The 22,417-nt window shown below is 41.2% G+C and overlaps 1 protein-coding gene across 4 annotated transcripts in view; it reads right to left on the bottom strand.

The window, feature by feature from the left end:
• Window positions 1–5,545: 5,545 nt before the first annotated feature.
• Window positions 5,546–22,417, bottom strand: part of LOC147639164 (putative beta-1,4-xylosyltransferase IRX10L) — a 48,063-nt gene continuing 31,191 nt past the window's right edge. Inside the window, exons 2-6 of one of the 4 annotated variants that reach the window (XR_015264276.1) lie at window positions 9,586–9,974; window positions 9,246–9,487; window positions 8,527–9,068; window positions 8,411–8,441; window positions 8,057–8,193 (exon numbers count right to left, since the gene is read on the bottom strand). Coding sequence is in view for 3 of the 4 variants with exons in the window: in XM_086787988.1 (XP_086644114.1) it covers window positions 8,555–9,068; window positions 9,246–9,487; window positions 9,586–9,974 (1,145 nt within the window). In the remaining variant the exon portion in view is untranslated. Of the gene's footprint in view, window positions 5,926–7,913; window positions 9,069–9,245; window positions 9,488–9,585; window positions 9,975–22,417 lie in introns of those variants that run through there. The other 3 variants (XM_086787988.1, XM_086787986.1, XM_086787979.1) reach the window with 3 other exon arrangements.

Below are 22,417 nucleotides of genomic sequence, written 5' to 3'. Positions count from 1 at the left end.
TTCTTGATCTTCTTGTTTGTTTTAGTTGATTGAAGTAAATTCTAATGCTATGCGTTGATGAAAAGGCCATCCCCTTCTCTTCTTTACAATTCAGCTCTTCTTTATCCTAGAATGATTAACAAAAAGATTAACTAAACTTTTCTTATTATTTACTCTCTTGAAAATTAAAAATTATGTAAACTAGAGTTCTTTACATCTAATTGGGGTTAATTTAAATTGAAAATAGAATGTTAAAAATAAGAAATGGTCAGCCATACAAAGGAGGTTATGGCCAAATTGTCTTGAATTTTGTGAAAAAGAAAGTTTATTTTTATGTTATTCTAAAAGAGTAATTCCCACCGTTTGTGCACTCTAAAAGAGTAATTCCCACCGTTTGTGCACTCTAAAAGAAATATTCTAATTTACATGTACATATTCACCTATGAATATGCATAGATATCACTGATATTAAGTATTGAATTTAATTTCTATGCATAGAAAGATGCATAATGAAAAAATTATTATTATAAAAATGTTATTTTTATTGAATTTAATTTTTATGCATAGAAAGATGCATAATGAAAAAAAAAATTATTATAAAAGTATTATTTTTCTTAAATTTGATTTTATGCATAAAAAGATGCATAAAGGATTTATTTTTATTTCAAAAGTGTTATTTTTATTAAAATTAATTTTATGCACTAAAAGATGCATAAAAGATTTATTTTTATTTTCAAAGTGTTATTTTCATTAAAATTGCATAGAAAGATGCATAAAAGATTTATTTTTATTTCAACAGTGTTATTTTCATTAAAATTAATTTTTTACATAGAAAGATGCATAAAGAATTTATTTTTATTTCAAAAGTATTACTTTCATTAAAAAAATTTGAATAAAAAGATGCAAAAAGGATTTATTTTTATTTCAAAAGTGATACTTTCATTAAAATTGATTTTATGCATAGAAAGATGCATAAAAGATTTATTTTTATTTCAAAAGTATTATTTTCATTAAAATTGATTTTATGCATAGAAGGATGCATAAAGAATTTATTTTTATTTCAAAAGTGTTATTTTTATTAAAATTAATTTTATGCATAGAGAGATGCATAAAGGATTTATTTTTATTTCAAAAGTGTTATTTTCATTAAAATTAAGTTTTTGCATAGAAAGATGCATAAAAGATTTATTTTTATTTCAAAAGTGTTATTTTCATTAAAATTAGTTTTATGCATAGAAAGATGCATAAAAGATTTATTTTTATTTCAAAAGTGTTACTTTCATTAAAATTGATTTTATGCATAGAAAGATGCATAAAAGATTTAATTTTATTTCAAAAGTGTTATTTTTATTAAAATTAATTTTATGCATAAAAGGATGCATAAAAGATTTATTTTTATTTCAAAAGTGTTATTTTCATTAAAATTGATTTCATGCATAGAAAGATGCATAAAGGATTTATTTTTATTTCAAAAGTGTTATTTTTTTAAATTTAAATTTATGCATAAATAGATGCATAAAAAGATTTTTATAAAAGTGTTATTCCCACTCAAGTTGATTTTTATGCATAAATAGATGTGTAAAGAATATTTATATCAAAAATTAAAATTCTCTTAAATTCTATATTTAAATTCTATGAATAGATGTGATGTGAATCAGATAGGTGTAAATGAATGGATGGGTGGATGTGATGTGATGTGAATAGAGGTGATGAGATGTGAGGTAAATAGATGTAATGAGATGTGATGAGAATCAGATAGGTGTGAATGAATGGATGGGTAGATGTAATGTGAATAAAGGTTATGAGATGTGAGGTGATGAAATGTGATGTGAATCAGATAGATGTGAATGAATGGATGAATAGATGTGATCAGAATAGAGGTGATGAGATGTGATGTGAATAGATGTGATGAGAATCAGATAGAGGTGATGAGATGTGATGTGAATAGATGTGATGAGAATCAGATAGATGTGAATGAATGGATGGATGGATGTGATGAGAATAGAGGTGATGAGATGTGATGTGATGAGAATCAGATAAATGTGAATGAATGAATGGATGGATGGATATGATGTGAATAGAGGTAATGAGATGTGAGTGAATAAATGTGATGAGAATCAGATAAATGTGAATGAATGGATGGATGGATGTGATATGAATAGAGGTAATAAGATGTAAGGTGAATAGATGTAATGAGATGTGATAAGAATCAGATAGGTGTGAATGAATGGATGGATGAATGTGATGTGAATAGAGGTAATGAGATGTGAGGTTAATAGATGTGATAAGATGTGATGAGAATCAGATAGATGTGAATGAATGGATGGATAGATGTGAATAGAGGTAATGAGATATGAGGTGAATAGATGTAATGAGATGTGATGAGAATCAGATAGGTGTGAATGAATGGATAGATGGATGTGATGTGAATAGAGGTAATGAGATGTGAGGTGAATAGATGTGATGAGAATCAGATAGATGTGAATGGATGGATGGATGGATGTGATGTGAATAGAGATAATGAGATGTGAGGTGAATAGATATGATAAGATGTAAAGAGAATTAGATAGGTGTGAATGAATGGATGGGTGGATGTGATGTGAATAGAGGTGATGAGATGTGAGGTGAATAGATGTGATGAGATGTGATGTGGAATCATATAGATGTGAATGAATGGATGGGATGTGATGTCATGTGAATCAGAATGTAAATGAATGATATGGGATGTGAGTGGATGTATGTAAAAGAATGGATAGATGTGAATGAATGAATGAATGGATAGATGTGAATAGAAGTAATAAGATGTGAGGTGAATAGATGTGATGAGAATCAGATAGGTGTGAATGAATGGATGGGTGGATGTGATGTGAATAGAGGTGATGAGATGTGCTGAGATGTGATGTGAATCAGATAGATGTGAATGAATGAATGGGATGTGATATCATGTAAATCAGGATGTAAATGAATGATATGGGATATGAGTGGATGGCAATGTATAAGTGAAGAATGGATGTGAATGTATATGTAAAGAATGGATGTGGATGTATGTGAAAGAATGGATGTGGATATCTATGTGAAAGAATGGATGCGAATGTGTATGTGAAGAATGGATGTGAATGAGTATGTGAAAGAATGGATGTGGATGTATGTGAAAGAATGCATATAGATGTGTATGAAAGAATGTGATGTGATGTAAAGAGATGTGATGTGTCATGAGTGGATGAGATCTGATGCGAATAAATGAGAAAAGATGTGATAAAATGAAAAATGATGTGATGAGAAATGGAATACATATAAAACAAATGAGAATTGATGTGGAACAATATAGAAAGACCAGAGTTCGTTATAGAAACTGTATTTATGACCTGGTTTTAAAATGACTGTTTTATGTTAAGAATGCTAGGGAAGCATTTTAACCGTCTTGTGAATGAGGTCGTGGAGACTTAATCTGTTAAGTTGCAACAGCTCTGACAGAGAGTCAATGGAGGACGTCTCACGTAGCAAGGTCGGCCCAGGTCTTGACCCAGCCTCGGTCAACGGTTGTGCCTCTCAATGAGGAAAAAAGCGTTGGTCTCTATGATCCAAGTGCAATCTTTTCCTTGATCTGACTATGAGACTTTTACGGGTTCGGTCAGATCAGTTTAGTTATGACTACGTTAGAGTAAAATTATCTTGGAGGAATTGCCCGTGCTTTCCGGGCGAGGGAAGTCTTTCCGGGTTCGGTTTTGGAAGAACCGAGGGATTAGTCTCTTGTTCTGATATCCGTGGGCGAGGCCCCGACGAGTGAGGAACCCTACCCCGCGCAAGAAGTGCTACTTCCGCTGCTAGCACCCATGAAGTCATTACGTGGTGGAGACAGGGATCTTTTATGCATGGCCGCTGAAAACATCTAGTTGTTATCTCTGTTTGGTGTAGCAAGCTCAATTCTCATCATCATCTTTTAGTGGTACGAGATACTTTTCAACATCCTGGACATGATACGAGCCATGGCCACCCCATCTTCAAAAGCACTGCATCAGAACCGCGTACAAGATTCGAGGTACGATATGTGTCGAGCACCTCTGTTGTTGACTTGCGCTACTACCGATCAATACAAAATCGCACACGTGAGGGGAGTATACAATAACCTAGTATTCAAATATAGGAAATTTGAGCCTATGGCATTCATTCTATAGTAGTTGAGTTTTCAAGTTTTGGAGGGTTTGAATCTAGTAGCAATTGTCTCCCTTTTAGGTATATATACATAGATATATATATATATATATATATATATATATATATATACATATAATTTTTCCATTGATGAAGTCACTCTCTACCAATGGACATTAAAGGGGTTGTCACCACGCCACAACTGCTCCAATATGACAACCTCCGCACACCGATGGTGGGGGTCAAACCTCTCGAGCACCCCTAAGCTTTCTAACTCTCACTTGCACTCTCACTCTCACTCTCACTCATATAAATCACCCCTCCACAGAGGTTTGACCAAATTACATGAAAACATAAAAGTTTACAAATCATAGTCTAATCAAAAATCCCAAGAGAACTCCAATCTCTATACATGAAAAAAAAAACTAACATTCTAACTTGCATGAAAAAAACTTAAATTCTACTAAAAATGCCAATTTTTTTATCTTCTAGTCAAAAAGCGTATGAATAGCCAATAATAGCCAAGTGCCCATGCAAGAGTGTCCAACAGCTCATGTAAAATTTCCATGTGTCTTTTTCTTTAAACACTGGAAAAACGGCCTTGGTTCAAGAGCATGTGTCCCCCAAAGAGTGAAGAAATGAAAAAATGTTCTTTCTTGTTTAGGAGCCTATATCCCCCAAATCGTGAGAAACTAGAAAAATTCCCTCAAGTTAAGTTTTGTAGCCCTTTGAATTCTTCACATTTTTGTTATATAGGTCTATGTGCCAAATACATTTGTCTTTAGTCCAAAAATGCACTTGCAAAAACTGTGGCACAAAAAATTATACAAATAATAAACTTTAAATGACTTGTACTAATTTGGAAGGCAAATTTGGACACATAGACAAGCAAATCAAGCTAGGTTCTGCTATTGATTTGCAAAAAATAATAATCTAAATTATCTACAAGTCTCTTATACAAACTTCCTTCTCGTTCTGACTGTCAAAAGTGTTCAAAACAACATAAATCACTCTTTGGCACTAAAAGCAAAAATTCCAAATGAGATCCTAGACTCACATATACATTTAAACTATAAAGACAAGATGTTTGCAAAGATTATTTCATGCTACAAAAGACCTCTTTATGTATACAAAATCTAGATCCACAATTTAAGCTTGGGGATATCAACCGGAATCATAGGTGGTAGTATTTAGTATTCCATGACGAGTTTCCATGGACAATTTTGTATCACCCCAGTGAGATAGCTATATTTATGTTTTCATTCTGTTTTATTTTGCATTCCATAATGAGATATGCCATGGACATTATTGTACCACTTTGGTCTCATAGGCCCACTGGGTCTTTAGTAGACGCTTAATATATCTTTATCTCTCTCTCTCTCTCTCTCTCTCTCTCTCTCTCTCTCACACACAATTGACCAAATGGCCCTAGTTTGTGGGCTCTTTGTTGCCTTCATTATGGGATTGAAACCAATAATGAGGGATAACTGCAAGGTTTTGGGACTTCAATACACAAGATTGGTGGCTTGATTCACATAGAGTAGGAGATTATGATGAGAATAATGAAGATTAGGGTCCATGTTATGAGAGATGTCGATTGTTTGATGTATTGTGCCACAACTTTTTGCAAGATATTTGAGAGAAAAAATAGCAAAATAAAAACAAGGAGGCTACATATGCTAATCAAGATTAATTACAATAAAAAAGCAAACCTTAGATGATTGATGATAATTAGTGAAATAATGCAATTGCCATCATCGACAGACCTTCATACCACATCATCACCATATGCACCTGCATCCAACCCAAAGTAAGTTTTAGAGGCATTACGTCTCACCACCATGGCACTTACATGTCTTTACATTACGTCTTACCACCATGGCACTTACATGTCTTTTATATGTAGACATTATTAAAAGATCAATCAATATCATGAACTTACCACCATGGCACTTACATGTCTTTTATGTGGACAATTGATTAAAAGAATCAATCCACATCATAAACATGGTAATAAGGATGTGGTGACAGTAGTACTAGCAATGGATGCTACTAGCTATCCTTGGAGCTAAGAGATGTAAAACATAATTGCATATTGCATCATGTGCCAAAAAGTTCTCTAGCTCACACTGATTGTTTATCCAATCAATGACATTAAAAAAAAAGGAAAGGATACATTGCGGCGGTGGATCCCATAGGTACAAACAATAGTGCATTTTATGCCATATGAGATGTTTTCTTACATAACTTATGGCATTAGTCAAACAGGAAGAAGAGAAATATTGGTTGGCAGGTACCTCCTCCATGTTATGTGGTTAGCATGACATTATAAGAATAACATTTTTGTTATAATTAGAATATGACCTACACTATTGCCCCTTCAGTTTTTTGTTAGTGAAATCATGTATACCCAAATAATGGAAGTTTTGAAAGACAATGTTCCCTTTACTTGTCTTGCTGAGTGTTACATTATGATGGTTCTAGATGGTGCTTGCACTCTCTTTGGATCTAATCCATAAGTTGTACAATATTTTATTAAGCAATCTTGAATGCATCTAAATGGTGACTCCCCTAGCTCCTCTTGCTAATCACATGTATACCTCATGGCCAACCTCACTATAAAACTCCATTGAAAAATGGAATTTTTCAATGGACCTTTTGAGATACCCTGGCATTTTACTTGCTACTTGCATCTGCTTGCTTGAGGGTCGATTTAGCTTTCATGCGTAAGATGGGGAGTTAATGGCTAAGCACCCCTTATATACGGATACCTTGGGCTGGTCGGCTGGTCCGTCTACTGGGCGGACCAGGCAGACTAGGACCATGGGGGTCAACCAACCCATAAACCCATATAATGGGTTCCATGCAGTCACCCTTAGGCCATGTGCTGAGCACCATGGGCATCCAAACTAGCTGCACACCACAGCCCTGCCTTGGCTCCAATTTTCATTCTTGCCAGCATTAGTGGCTCCCAAAAAAGCCCACACCTAGACGATGCTAACTTGACTTTATCCAGGTTGTCCGGTGCCCGACAAATGTCTAATAAGCGCCAAGGCACCCATTACATCTTGCCAATGGGTTGCTCCAAATACTGTGCGGGGCTAGCTTGAAGTGTTGCACGACATGACTTGAACACCCTTGGGGTACAGACCACTCATCCTTGCTCACAAAATGTTTAGAGTCCAGCCTCGGGTCCTTGCACTTGTCTCTGTAGAGCATGTCCACGTGGCATCCAAGTGCACGATGCACATGACATCTGCACAGAACGCTCACATGTCTATTGCCCATTGTCTTGCTTACCTCATTCAGATATGCCTCCCCCCAAGACTGATGTCAAGGAATAGCAATTGGTCTGCCATGCTGTTCTGAAAACAGGTCAACACTCAGCTTCCCGTTTCCAAAATGAAATGGCATCTAAAGTGCCATTCCCTAATTTAGCATACGACCCCAAACCCCAAGAGTGGACATTTCATAGATGTGCACAGGGCTGAACTAAAAGCAAGACTACCCTTTAAAGTCACCTCCGTTAAAAGCCTTAACAAATCTTTTGTCAAAAAACAAGTTGTCAATGGCAATACAATCCTACTTCACCAAAAAAAAGTTTCGATTTTGATCTGCATTTACATTGATGAGATCCAGAACTGTATACTATGGTTAACATTCTACAAAACTATTGGCCCACATCATATTGATCACTTACACCTATATTACATGGCATGACAAAGAAATCTTTATATGCTACACAACTATCGTAAGTGAGACATTATCTGCGACTACACTTCTGGCAAAGATCAATAATCTGGTTATGTCAATCCATCACCCAGTGCATTATTAGACTAGCCCATTACAGAACCCACATGTCCAGCTTGCATGCCTGGGAAATCATGCAAGTGGCTACACACAAGCTCACATGCAGTAACACGAGCTACTTTGCAACATCATCAGAATTCGTCCCTCTGCAATTGCATGGTGAGCTGGTGGGAAGCTCATCAACCCACCCATCACACATCGGGGCTGGGTTGACCATCCATGATTTTCAAAAAGACAGGTGTGTTTTGTTAGCTGAGTCAGCACAGGCACATACCTGTTTTGTGGAGCTGTTTCCCTGCCATTTGCATCCAAGAACCACAATGTTCTCTCATTGACTGGCCTGTTGGAGCAAGCAGGCTGTTCTATACCCGGCCTATGAGATGCAGATGGTTTAAAAGCTTCACATAATGTTTCTCAAGGGAGCACTCATTAAGAACCATTCAATAGTCACTAATAAACCCACTCCAACAAGTCCCCAGCAGCAGCCGACTGTTGAAAATCTGGGCAAGTATGTAGATAATTCTTGTGTCATGACCCACAAGAATTGAAAAAGTCTAGATACCATCCAGTTTAAAGAGTTCATACCTCACTTCTGACGTTGGGTGGGCAGCTGCTACCAAGGCTTCAGGTCCCCTGGAGGACCTTCCGTCCAATTCAGAACCGTTTGCCCTGGCTCTAAATACACGCTTCTTTCATGCGGCAGTTTTCGAGCTAACCCATTCAAGATCTGGTGAAATGCGTCCCCCGGCTGCGCAGGCTGGGGAAAAAGCATGGCCTGCTTCATTGCAGGGTTTGCTAAAAGCCTTTGCTTCCTTAAGATGACTTCTGGACGTATTGACGTGAGGATTGCATCCAAGTTTGGGACATCCTTCTCCTCCACAAACACCCCGATATCCTCCCAGGGGATTGCATCTGCAAACGGCAACACGATGTCATCTGCAATGATCACAGGTATACAGCCGAAAATGACTCCTTCAACAAGGCGGGGACTCCAAGGGGCCCATCCTAAAGGGCAAAGGCAGAAAATAGCTCTTTGCATGTCTTCATAGTATGTGGTTGGATGGTCTGTGGATATATCAAAGTAAGGATTGTCTTTAAAATTCTCCCAAACGGCTGCTCGTGCCCCACTGCAATACAAAGTTCATAATATTGTCAGAGTTAGCATATAACCATACGAAGTAAGGACACCAGGCAACTGTAATCCCGGATGGAGGGGCGCGAGAGAATTATCACCAAAATATGCAACAGATAAATTACATGCACAACATGGGTGCAGACTTTAAAGAAATCTATGATTGCTTTACCGTGCATAGTAGCCACCTTCTGGGTCATTTCCTTTGTCATAAAAAAGCCCTCGGAAGTACACGAATATAGACCGGGGTGTACTCGGTGGAATCAAATGCATCTCCATCTTCTGTGGTGGTGCATAGGGAGGGACTATAATGGATCCCTCTTTCAAGCAGACATGATACCTCTGCCCAAACGTCTGCACAAGTGTAGCCCGCCGTAGCAAGGGCAAAATCCCTCTTGCAATCGCATTCTCCTCCTGCATTCATGTAACAAACATAACATTACTACATGAATCAGCATTCTTTCAAGGCAAACAACCACGTTCAGTACCCCAAGCCGTCAAGGTAGCATTACCTGATAATGAAAGCAAGCACCAAAATCATGTGGTACCACAAAGAAATGGTCTGCACCCTCTGTAAGATTCCAATACGGCCACCGTGTTGAGACATATTGGATGGCGCTGCGCATCATACGAGGAGACTTGAAAGGTAACGGCAAGCCATTAGGTGTGAGATCACATGTGGTGTATACGGGTGTGTAGAACCAGTCTGCTTCATCTGGATTGAGCGTGCGAACCGGACTCATCAACAAGAACTGATGAACAAAAATTTCAGTGGCAAACATATGGGTTAAGCATCTCCGATCTTTATCCAGTACTTTCTTGTTGTATCTGCTGGGAAGTTCATAAACAAAAACTTTCAGTCTTCCAACCGGATCATCTTCCAAGACATCTCCCGCACTGCCTGTAACCACCATAATGATACCATATCAATATATGCATGTCAAATGCATGTGTGCGCACCTACATCTAAAAAGATCTGTCATTAGAGTATACATCCAATTTCATGTATATGTGTGCATATTTAAATAAATAAGACATTCATGAAAAGGATGTTAGGGTATGGGAACATCACCTCAACAGAATCAATTCAGAATTTCCAAAAAACACATAAAGACAAGTATATATGTATCAAAAGATGTGTGCGAGTATGTACATGAATACATTAACTATCTCTGATGCAAGTATGTATCTATCTACAGATGCGTTCAGAAAACAAGTTTGTAGTTAGGTATGCACTACATGCTCACATATATGAGAAGAATCTCATCAAAACATCAATTTAAATTTCCAAGGAAACAAGTACATGTGTATCTGAAGATGTGTTCATGACATGTGTATGTGTTGAGTGCACAGGTGGACCGTGGAAGCATGAACAAGAAGCGAGAGAGAGAGAGAGAGAGAGAGAGAGAGAGAGAGAGAGAGAGAGATTGCAAACAATATCACCTTGATATTAGCAAGAGGTTTACAATGGGCAATACTTGCCAGAAGATAGGCATTAGCAATATGCACAGGACAATGGATAGAAACAACAAGAGGGGAGAGGGGCCTTTATATAGGGTAGCCATAAGCACCACGATCTACATGAAGCATCGCAACTAGCATTAATAAAGGACAACTTAATAAAGTGGCCAACCTGTAACTATTTGGCCCTCCTAGCTCTATTCTTCATGATGAAACCCATGCACGAACACCAGACAGGTGAAAGAAGACATGGGGATAGGGTCCATAAGGTTTGATTACGAAAAAGCACCATTCTTTGTCAAAAATCAAGAAAAAGCAAAAAAGTCAAACAGGGTTGACTGCCAGCCAAGGGCACCATTGGAAAGAGGAGACTAAGCTGGACCAAAAAGCTAAAAGCCACTTTTTCAAAAAGCAAGGCCTTGAAGCTCGAAAAGCAAAACAAGAACTTTTGACTAAAGTTGAGTAATATTTTACTATTAAAAAGACCAAAAGCAAAGTAAAAGGCAAAAGCATCACTTTTTGGCAAAAAGCAAGGCTTCCCCGAGTATAAAAGAAGCATGAGCCTCTCTTTTGAGCATCAAGTTGGTTGAAGCATGGAGATCATCTTCTCCATCATCATCTACTTGATCATGAACCAAACCATGGAGTTTTTCATCGTTGCCTCTTGATTTCAGAGCGCCTCGATCAACTGTAGTGCCATGTCATCACATGTTCGTACAACTATACCAATCCGTATGGAACTCTACGGACAAAAAAATTCAAAAACCCTAACACTGCTCCAAAGAACCCTAAAATTTGCTTTTTGGAGGTTTTTATCGCCTGAAACAGATTTTATATCAGTTTTCTTACCAAAAAGAGCTTTTCCATGGTTTCCTTCATCGACAAGGCAATAGGAGTTGTGGAGATTATTCATGGCATGAGCAAGTGATACTTGAACTTGAACTTGGAACTTGGATCTGGAACTAGGACTAGGACTAGGACTAGGACTAGGACCGGGACCGGGGGCCGGGACCGGGGTCGGGGTCGGGGGGGTCGGGGCCGGGGCCAGGGCCAGGACCGGCGGGACCGGGGCCGGGGGCCGGGACCGGGACCGGGGGCCGGGGGCCTCGGACCCGGACCCGGACCCGGACTTGGACGTGGATTTGGATCTGGATCTAGATATTGAATCTGGTACTAGCCCGGTGAGAGATTCTTGTGGGTCATCCTCGTGGTGTGCTTGGCATCAGAGATCTCATGCCTCGACACCGACTTCGACTTAGGGATTCTACATCGGCATATTTGTTTGCTTTTGTATTCATTAATTGTATTGATCCTAGCCAGCGTGCCCATGGATTGTTCCTGAATGAATTCATGAAAGGGGGTGGGACCTGTTCCCCGCTCAGTGTGGTGTACTGTGCAAGATCCCTATTCCCTTCTCTCTCTCCCCTCTCTCTCTCTATATATCTTTATCTCTTGGACACGTGGTTGAGTTTGTCACTGCACGCCCCGCAGGCCTTACAGTGGTATCAGAACAGGATTTCTCTTGAAGAAACTTTCTTGGGGTGACAGAGCCATGTCGAGAGCAAAGGGAGACCAAGGCTTAATAAAGGGAACAACTATGAGGACAATATAGGACTTCAAGAAGAGAACCAAGCCATGGCATCAGAAGAGTACCATGACTTTGAACAGTCCAGATAGTTTCTCCAAGATGAAGAATTCCTAGCTTGGAGAGCCAGGAAGGAAAAGGACCAAAGAAGGGCTCAAATGTTTGAAGATTTCATCAAGGATCAACCCACCGAAGCCAAAGGAGTTGAAGCTACTAAAAGCCTATCTTCGGGCCAAAGGAGTCACCATTGCAGAAGGATCTAGAGCTAAGGCCACGAAGTTCAACAAATGGTTTGCAGTGGTGCTTAGCCCATTGCATGTTTCGACAAATAAAGCGGTGGAATCTTTGTGGACCAAAGCTGAAACAGAACCCTTTTGAAACATTAAGACTTTATGCTAACAAAGGACCGGTGTTGGTTATTCTAGATCTTTTTTTGTGGTTGAACATGATGAGATTGCATTGGAGCATTCTTGAACCAAGCAAGTCATGTTGTGGCCTATGAATGTCAAAGACATCAAGAATGCAAATGCATTATCTCAGAGACCCTTGAGCCTTGCGGTTTCTATGGGTTACCATATGGATTTCACTTTGATGAAGGATCCCTATAGTACCCAAGAGGATTTCAAAGATGTTTGGAATAGATTGCAGATTAGAGATTTTGTGACTTTTTATGTCATCAAGTAGGGTTTTCTTATGATGCAAACCCAGGTTATGTGTGACACAAGGAATTGAGACCAAGGTAATAGAAGAGTGCCATGCACCTTCCTACATGGGATATAGAGACACCTTGACTACACTTCAAGCTTTGGAGAGCTACTTCTATTGGCCTACTATGAGAAAGAACATAGAAACCAAAGTGCGGTAGACTAGCAGTCACCCTTCCACTTGTAGTCCAGATATGAAAACAAATATGATTGGAGCTAGAGTGCCCCAAATCTGAAAATAGAACGACACCTGTTGGCCCCAAAGCTTGGCGCCCCTTGCGGTATTTCTTTATTCAATTTCAAAAATATGAAAGGCTGAGTACAACAAAACCAGCCAAGAGAATACACCTGTATGGCCAATCTGGCAGCCCACAATACCTCTTAGCACAGAGGATTCACACACACAGATCTGTGTCTCAAAGCAACACTCTATGCTTCCCTCTGATCAGCCAAGACTATTCAGCAGGACAGCCTTGAGCATACATCTGGCATATCTCATGCACAACTCAGCACAAACATACATTCACTGTCCCAATCTCTGTTTCCACCCTTTTCAATCTGCCATACCCCTCCTCTCACAAGGGGCCAGATAGTACAATTCTGCAGTATAAGCTAATGGAAAGAAAAGTAGATGAACAAATTCAGAGCTTACCAAAATCAGCTCGTGGATCTGCACCGGCGGAAATGACCGTACCAGTCTGTACTTGCAGACACTTGTTTCAACAACCCTGCTTCACACGTGTGAGTGTACCTGTCTGTACCTTCCTCCCTGCATCCACCTCAGTGCTGTACCTGCAGCTCTCTGATGCTGCACCGACTGTACCTAGAAAACGCCGCCTGTATCAAGAAAAGCGCCCCCTGCAGCTGTACGGCTCTGTCTATACCAGTCTGGACAGAACTGCAACAGTTCCAGCTGCACATGCGTTTGTACCTGCTGGACTGGTCTGCGCCTGCAACACAACCTGCACTCGTACTGTCCAGCGCCGCCTGCTCCAGACCCGTCCGTACACTATACATGCAGTCGTATAGTACTGTACGGCCTATACCAGCAACTGCAGCCGCATGCAACAGCCGCCGCCAACACCCACAGTACAGATTCCTGTCAGCGTCGCCTGTACCTGCAGTCGTACAGTTATACCTGCAGTCGTACAGATGTGTACGGCCTGTTTTCTCACACAATTTTCAACAGCCAAAATTCTCTGCCAGCAGCCGACTAGCTTCCTTCTCCTCTCCACGCTTGAGCCTACACGCATGTCTCCCAAAAGCAAGAGAGAGAGTGAAGAGAGAGAGGCATGCACTCCAAAAGTGGAGTTGCCCCCTCTCCAAACTTGTCCTAGGGCCCCAACTTTAATAATTATTAAAGTTTCCTAGGGGCCACTAAGGCCTAGGGACAACCATACATAAAACATTAAAATATTAATGTTCTAGTTCCCCCCTTCACACCTGGAGATGTCCACACATCATTATCTGTGTCCGGGCACCCCAAATGTGAATCATTTAATATTTTGACTCAGCAACCACCATGCCCACACTTGTGCTGTTCCATTTTCACAAGGCCATGACATACCCCCCTCTTGAAAAATGGCAAGCGTCCTCGATTGCATTCTAGTGATACATCAAAATATCCAAAGTGAAATATACAATATGGCAAGATCAGCGTCCCAATCTCTCTAAGCCATGCACATGTATCAACATTCACTGCAAACCAATGGCGTAGTAGTAGTCCAAGTTGTATACCACTGTGAACCATACACAACCACAATATCCCATGTGACTAGTACACATATATCATAGAGGTCCCATAAACAGATGTACTGTCAGCCATCAGTACCTTCGCGTGAGATAAAAACTACACCAAGCGACCTCTAGATGTCATCTGAGCCTGTCTGTATCAAGGGAGTGGAGGTGCTACCCCCCTCTTGAGCATCAGGTACCGCTCCAGACCCATGCTCTGCTGAACCTGAATGAGCCACAACAAGAGTCGGCTCTAACTCAAAGGCATCAAGATAAAGCTGCAAAACCTGAGGTGAATCTGTTAAGTCACCTTCCTCCATCCACTTTGCATCCATCGGTGAATAGTTCTTGAACTTCACAAGATAGCGACGGGAAACTTTACCTCGTACCTTTCTTTCCTTATGTGCCAGTATCTGCTCTGGAATTAGAACCTCATCAAGTTCCTCAACTTCCGGCTGAGCCTCATCTGATACATCCTCAGGCACATCCCCACGGAAAGGTCTAAGGAGACTCACGTGAAAAGCATTGTGAATCCTCCAGTGATCTGGTAGCTTCAAACGATAGGCTACCTCACCAATCTTTTCCAATACCTGAAAAGGCCCATAATAACGCATGCTCAATTTAGGGAATAAGCGCTCTTTACCCTTCATCTTCTTGAGTCTAGCCTTTTCAAAGCGCAAAAGAACCCAATCACCCAATGCAAATTCTAAAGCACGTCTATGACGGTCGGCGGCTTTCTTTCGCTTCTGCTGAGTTTTCTGGAGTGCCAACTTAACTCTCCGATAAGCTTCATCCATACTCTCCACATACTGATCAGCCTCAAAGATCTTATACTTTGTATGCAAAATGGGTGGTACCTTCTTCCCTCCTTCCACAATCTCAAAAGGCGCCTTGCCTATCGAGGTATGAACAATGTTGTTATATGCAAACTCCACCAAAGGAAGATACTTTTCCCATTGTTGCTTGTGCTCTAACACATAACACTTAAGAAGATCCAACATTGTAGAGTTAGCCTCTTCTGACTGACCATCTGTTTGTGGATGAAATGACGATGAAAACTTGAGAGTTGAACCCATGTTGTCAAACAACCCTCTCCAGAACAAACTCATCATCCGTGGATCACGGTCACTAATGATAGACGTAGGCAAGCCAAGATACTTGAAGATGTTCGCAATGAACAACTTCACCATATGATCCACTTTGATCGTCTTACGCACGGGAATGAAATGGACCTGCTTACTGAACCTGCATATGATAGTCCAAATGCCATCATTGCCCGTTTGTGTCCGTGGAAGATCAAATATAAAATCCATGGCAATGCTCTCCCAAGGTCTATCTGGAATAGGTAAAGGCTGTAGTAACCCGGGTGTCTTTTGACGGTCAAGCTTTACCTTCTGACATACAATGCATTGCCTCACAAAGGCATCAACATCTCTTCTCAAGGTTGGCCAATAAAAGAAAGTCTCCACTGCTTTTACCGTGGCGTCAATACCTCTATGACCTGCATATGGTGGAGCATGACTTTCAATCATAACCTTGAGTCGCAATGGCCTGGTAACACAGTCTGCCATGCATCAATAAAAATCCATCTCTGAGAGTATAATGCTCATGCCGCTGACTCTCAAACATATGATCATACAACCTTTCAAAGTCCTCATCATGGGCATACTACTCTTTCATTTCATCAAGCTCATGATAATAAGCAAGTGAAACTGCGGAGACCTGTGGCTTGCGTGACAAGCATCTGCCACTACGTTCTTTTTGCCTTCCACATGCACAATCTGAAAGTGAAACATAGACAAAAAGTTTGCCCGACGCATATGCTTCTCTGAAAGCTTAGTTTGCGTGAGGAAATAACGCAAGGTCTGATGATCTGTCTGCACAGTGAAATCAGCCCCAAGCAAGTAGTGTTTCCAAGTAGAAAGAGCGTGAATTACAGCCAACATCTCTTTCTCATAAACCTGTAAATGCTTCTCGGCATCTTGCAATATTCTACTCTCATAGGCTATCATATGTCCCTCTTGCATGAGAACTGCACCAATGCTACTTCCACATGCATCACACTGGACAACAAAAGCCTTTCGAAGGTCCGGTAACACCAATACTGGATCCGAAGTAAGCTTTTCTTTGAGCTTTTTGAATGCTGTAATTTCTCGATCAGCCCATCTAAACGGAGTTGCTTTCTTTGTCAAGGCATGAAGAGACGAAGCAATTTCAACAAAGTACCGTATGTACCGCCTGTAATAGAAACACAATCCTAGAAAGCTACGTACATCATGCACGGTCCTCAAATCTGGCCAATTAAGAATTGCTTCCACCTTTGTTGGATCCATACGAACTCCATGCTTAGACACAATATGCCCCAAGAAATGTATCTCTTGCAAAAAGAATTCACTCTTCTTGCCATTAACAACCAGCCTATGGTTCCTGAGTTCTGCAAATACAATGGCCAAATGCCTTCTATGCTCTTCCTCAGTTTGTGAATGCACAATCATATCATCAAAGAATGTGCCCACAAATGCTCTATGAGGCCTGAAAATCCTGTCCATCATTCTGTTAAATGTGGCAGGTGCATTTGTCAAACCAAAGGGCATAACTAAGAACTCATACAACCCAAACGTGGTTCGAAATGCTGTCTCATGCACATCCTCAGGTCTAATTCGTATCTGATGATACCCGCTTTTCAAGTCAATGCGACTAAAGACTGTGGAGCCCTGTAAGCGGTCCAAAATGTTATCGATCCTCGGTATGGGAAATCGATTTTTTATGGTATTCTTGTTCAACCCCTGTAATCAATACACATGCGCCAAGAACCATCCTTCTTTTGCACTAAGAGTACAGGTGAGCAAAAGGGTGATGAGCTAGGCTGTATCAACCCTTTATTCAAAAGCTCCTGCACCTGATTCATAATCTCTTCCTGTTGGGCTGCACTAACACTGTGATATGCAACGGAAGTCTTTGTATTGGAAGATCCTGTCACACAAATGCTCACACCGTCTTCTGTATCCTGAGTTTCGTGAGTTTAGCAATCCATTTCAATACTTCAAACTTTAAAGAGATGAGACAGAGATAGATGAGAACTGTACACCAGATTGGGTCCCAAATTACCCACTGAAGGGTCCCCTATCCCGATAATGAGATAGTATTTGCTTTATTTCTTTAGAGAGAATGACTGTGGACTGTAGATAAGCCAAACGCAAGATCTCGGAAGATCGGAGAGTGGCTGATCTGTACACTGCTGTAGAAACACCTCGATGACCTGATCTCGAGCCTATGCACTCTTCCCAAGGGCATGAGGAAGGGCTGCACACCTGAGGCTGAGAGAAGAAGAAGGTGGACTGTTCTACACTATGTTAGAATGCTGAAAACACTTATGAATACTGTGTTACCTTCACCAGATGACTGCTGCATGTATGGATGATGCACAGAAGGCTGGATACTGATGCAAACTGTTGATTCAGGGCTGGAAACTGCTGTAGACTGTTGATTCAGGGCTGGAAACTGCTGTGGACAGAAACGCAGACCTGTAGGGAACTGATGGACTGAAACGCATGAAGTACTGGTGCTGCTGGACAGAAAAACGCAAAGGATCTAATGCTGCTGGAAACCGCAGGCTGCTGGACAGAAACGCTGATGGACTGCTGCTGATTTTTGGCGTTGATCTAAGGTGGGACTGTAGGCTGAATTAGGGACTATGGTGGACTGAATCAAGGCTGCTTTGATGCTGAAAACAGGCTGATTGGAGGCTGATAGCAGGCGCCTAGGGCTGACTGAAGCAAGGGTTCTCAAGGCTGGAGAAGCAAGCTTATTAGCTCCAAGGGCTGGATTAGTCTAGGGCTGAAGGCAAGGATACTCCTAGGGCTGAGGAGAAGAGCTCTTAGCACAATGAAGACTGAATGAGAAAATAAGCTCTATGCAAGCCTATTTATACTAACTGGAGGTTGGTCATTTAATAAAGTTTATATTTATAAATGCCCAATAATGCAAATAATACTAAATAAATACTAATAAATATGGGAAAAATACCAGATAAATCCCACTAAATTCCCTAAGGCTTCTGGGATGTTCTAAATGATGCACAAGCATATGAATGCATATTATGCAAGATGCAGAGTGCTTTCTGATGCAAACCCTAAGGCTTCTACTGACTCTATATGCATGAATGATTCTCTCCAAGTGGGTTAAGGGACTTAACTGACTGACTGACCCACTAAGGCTGAGGAATGACCTACGTAGCTCGTGCCTGACTTATCCTGGACTGAGGATGTACAATGGGGTCACGGCGTACGACAATTATCATCCTATTGGGTTCTAAAACTGTACAACTGTTGCACTTCTGATGATGAGACATCTTGTCACCATGCACTGAGTGCAGAGTGCATGTGACAAACACAGTACGGCGGTCTATTCGGTGGAGTACTACCACGAATTAGATCAATGGCATGATCTTCTGGCCTCTCAAGAGGAAGTTCTCCTGGCAATGACTCGGAAAAACAATCTTGGAACCCACATAAGAAATCAGTCCTGTCCTTATCTAAAATAGACAAATTAGATGTAGACTCATCATCTTGTGCATCCTTTACATAAATCAAGTACGCGGAAAGATGCTTTTTCATTACTGATGAAATTGCCGAAGCGGATACAATAGGAACAGATTTCCCTTTAAGTTTTACATCCAAAACATGTTCTTTCCCTCTATGAGTCAGAGTGATTTTCCTATTGTATGTGTCCACCACCGCATGTACTCTATGGCACCATGGCATACCCAACAAAACATCACAGCCATCCAGAGGCATGATGAAGAACTCTTCGCTGTCCACATAACCCTGCAAATGAAGCCGAAGCTTCCCAATGATAGGAGTAACGGGTTCTGCATATCCTGGACAAGCCATGTTAGCCTCATATAACGGCCCCATCTCCTCTGCACGAATCCCCAATCGGCCAGCCAAATCTGGTGAAATGAAGTTGGCTCTAGCACCTGTGTCAAAGAATATCAAGGCATTCTGATCTCTCACTTTGCCCCATGCCCTGCACAACTCTGTCTCCTCACCACCTGGCTGTTCCCCCACAAGATCAGGAACTAACCCCGCAAAAGGTTTTGGTTTCTTTGACTTGGGCTCTCCTTTATTGTCAGAGTCCTTTTGGGACTTTCTCTTGGGACAATTAAATGACATATGCCCCTCTTCAGTAGAGTAAAAACATTTCCGAGCATCTCTCAAAGCCTGTCTTTCCTCAGAAGTTCTCTTGGGCATTGGCAACTTCTTATACCTCGTCTCTAAAGACCCTTTAGCCTCACGAGAAGCATGCCCAGATTTTTCAGCTTTCTTGCTCGAGTTCTTACTTCCTTTAAACCCAGATGAACCTCCAGTGAGTAACGCATTAGCTGTCATAGCATTCTCTATCATCTGTGACATGTTCGTTACTCGAGTCTTGATACAATAATCTCGCACCTCTTTGGGCAGCCCACAACAATACTTCTCTACCTGCTCAGACAAAGGCACGCACGGTAAGAAGTCACTGGGAGTAAAGCTTCCCAAAACTTCTTGTTATAATCTTCCAAATTTTCACATTTTGAAGCATCCAACTTGTGCCATGCAGTCATAACATCCACCTCAAATGCAGATGTGAGTCATACGGAAGAGAAAACCTGTTTAAATTGTACCCAAGTAGTGGGTGCTATGCCCTGCAAAAGAAGAGTAGACCACCACTGCAAAGCATTGCCCTTGAGAAAAGTGGCAGCTTTCCTCACCTTAGAGGACTCTGCAATTTACTGCTCATTTTCCATTAGCTAGGATCACAAATCCTCAGGATAGAGTCCACATAGCGGCTCCCCACCTTACAGGTGAGGCAATCACTTGGTGGCAACATTGATCTAGTCTTCATACAGACCAGACCACAGGTGTCACACCTTTTAGCTGGGATACGTTTGTTCATGACCTAAAGACCAGAATCCTCCCGCCGCCCCAGTATATGACCGGTCTGACAGATGATCGTATATATGATTGATGACGTTGACACTGGGGTGTACCCATCCCATGTACCACCAAGTCTGTTCGGTTTTTTCCCTTCTTCTCTCTTCTCCATATGCATGGGACTTCGGGGTAATCGCGGGAGGGACTCATCTCACGAGTAACTCCGTAAAGAGTGGCTCAAGCAGTAAGCTACCAAAGGGCTGCTGTAACGATCCTAGTGTTTCGTCACTCATGGACTCAGATAGAACAGGTCTCCAGTGCTTCAGTTTTCCAGAAAGGCTATCACTTTAGCAGCACAACAATTAGGGCTATCTGAGCAGGCCAAGATGGATCAATTCATTCGTGGATTAGATCCCAACATCCAATTCACAGTTCGCAACTTTGAACCCAATACATATGACCGGGCTTTGACCCTTGCTCAAAATGAAGAAATGAAGATGAACGGAGGCAAGCCCAAGCAGTCATCCCGGTCCAATACCAAACCTCAATCGAGGAAGGGTAATTCATCTTCTAAAGACACTAAGACAGACAACAGTCCTAGCTCTAGTTCAGAGAGTAAGGAACCCAAGCCTAAGAAGACCCCTAAGGAAAAGGCTAAAGCAAGCATCACTGGAGGCTATCTTAGTATCTTCCTCCAGAGGAGCAAAGACAGTATCAGCCAGAAAACCGATGTTTTTTCTGTTATACCATTGGGGATGGTAAGGAGGATTGTCCAAAAAGGCAAGCGGAGCAAGCCTCCAGAGAGTCTTCTGCCATAGTTGCCGAAGTTTCCCCCGCTCCTCCAGACCCGCCTACTACCACCAATGCGGTTCAGATCTTACCTTCTATGCATCCCTTGCCATCCGTAGTACTTGATATTAAGCAAGAGGGTGAGGCTACAACCACACAGAAAAGCCTAATCCGAGCTTATGGCTCTGCCAAGGGCCGCCAGTTCATAATCCTTTTTGACATGGGCAGTTCTGAGGACGCCATCTCTCCCCACTTGGCTACCACCATGAGCTATACCTTAGTGCCCTATCATTTGGAGGTAGACAGGTTTACACCTGGTCTCCACACCCACATATCTCAACGAGCACAACAGTTTTCTTTTCAAATTCAAAAGGCCTCATTCAAGCGAGATTTCATTGTCTCTCCTCTTTTGGGATGTGACATGATCTTAGGAATCTAGTGGTTTCGTCAGCACATGAATCTATTCCCAATTGGGGGCAGGACACCTTTATTATCTCTAAAGGTTTTCTTGAGCCTGTCATGATTCGGGGGGATAGGAGCATTCTTGGCATTCTTATGATTTTTCATCTCCAGGCCCGACGAGTAGAAAGAAGCATAGATTTATACTCAGACAACTTCTATCTCATCGATAACAACTGTCTTATCTTCTTCTTCAGTCCCTCAGTTGGCAAATCTCCTTTCTTATTCAGACATTTAAGGATGATTTCCCACCCAGTATCCCACCCTCTCGTCCTGTGGATCATCATATCGATTCGGTCCCTAGGGCAGAACCTCCTAGCAAGTTCCCCTCTTGTCTTTCCAAGTCTTTCAAGGGCAAGCTAAAACAGCAGTTAGTACTCAAGCATTTGAAACCTATTCCTTCTGGACGCATTTTCACAGTCATCACAGACCACCAAACACTTAAGTGGCTCTCGACGATGCCAAGTGCCCAGTGGAGTGATCAGCACACTAGATAGGGTCAGCTCTTCCACCAGGTTGGAGGAATGATCAAGTACATCCCTGCTCAGCATAACCCAATAGCAGATGTTCTTAGTAGAAAGACCAGCATCCAGACCATTCAGGAGTCTACCATTCTCAACATCTCTGGAAAAGATTTAAATAGCATAGAAGATCAGTATGTTGATTCCGCAAAGTTTGGTACTCAATCCAGTTTGGCCCT

Source organism: Cibotium barometz, chromosome 4, assembly GCF_041138505.1.
Source record: "Cibotium barometz isolate CiBa-2024 chromosome 4, ASM4113850v1, whole genome shotgun sequence".
Classification (NCBI taxonomy): domain Eukaryota; kingdom Viridiplantae; phylum Streptophyta; class Polypodiopsida; order Cyatheales; family Cibotiaceae; genus Cibotium; species Cibotium barometz.
This window is presented reverse-complemented; position numbering and strand designations above follow the sequence as displayed.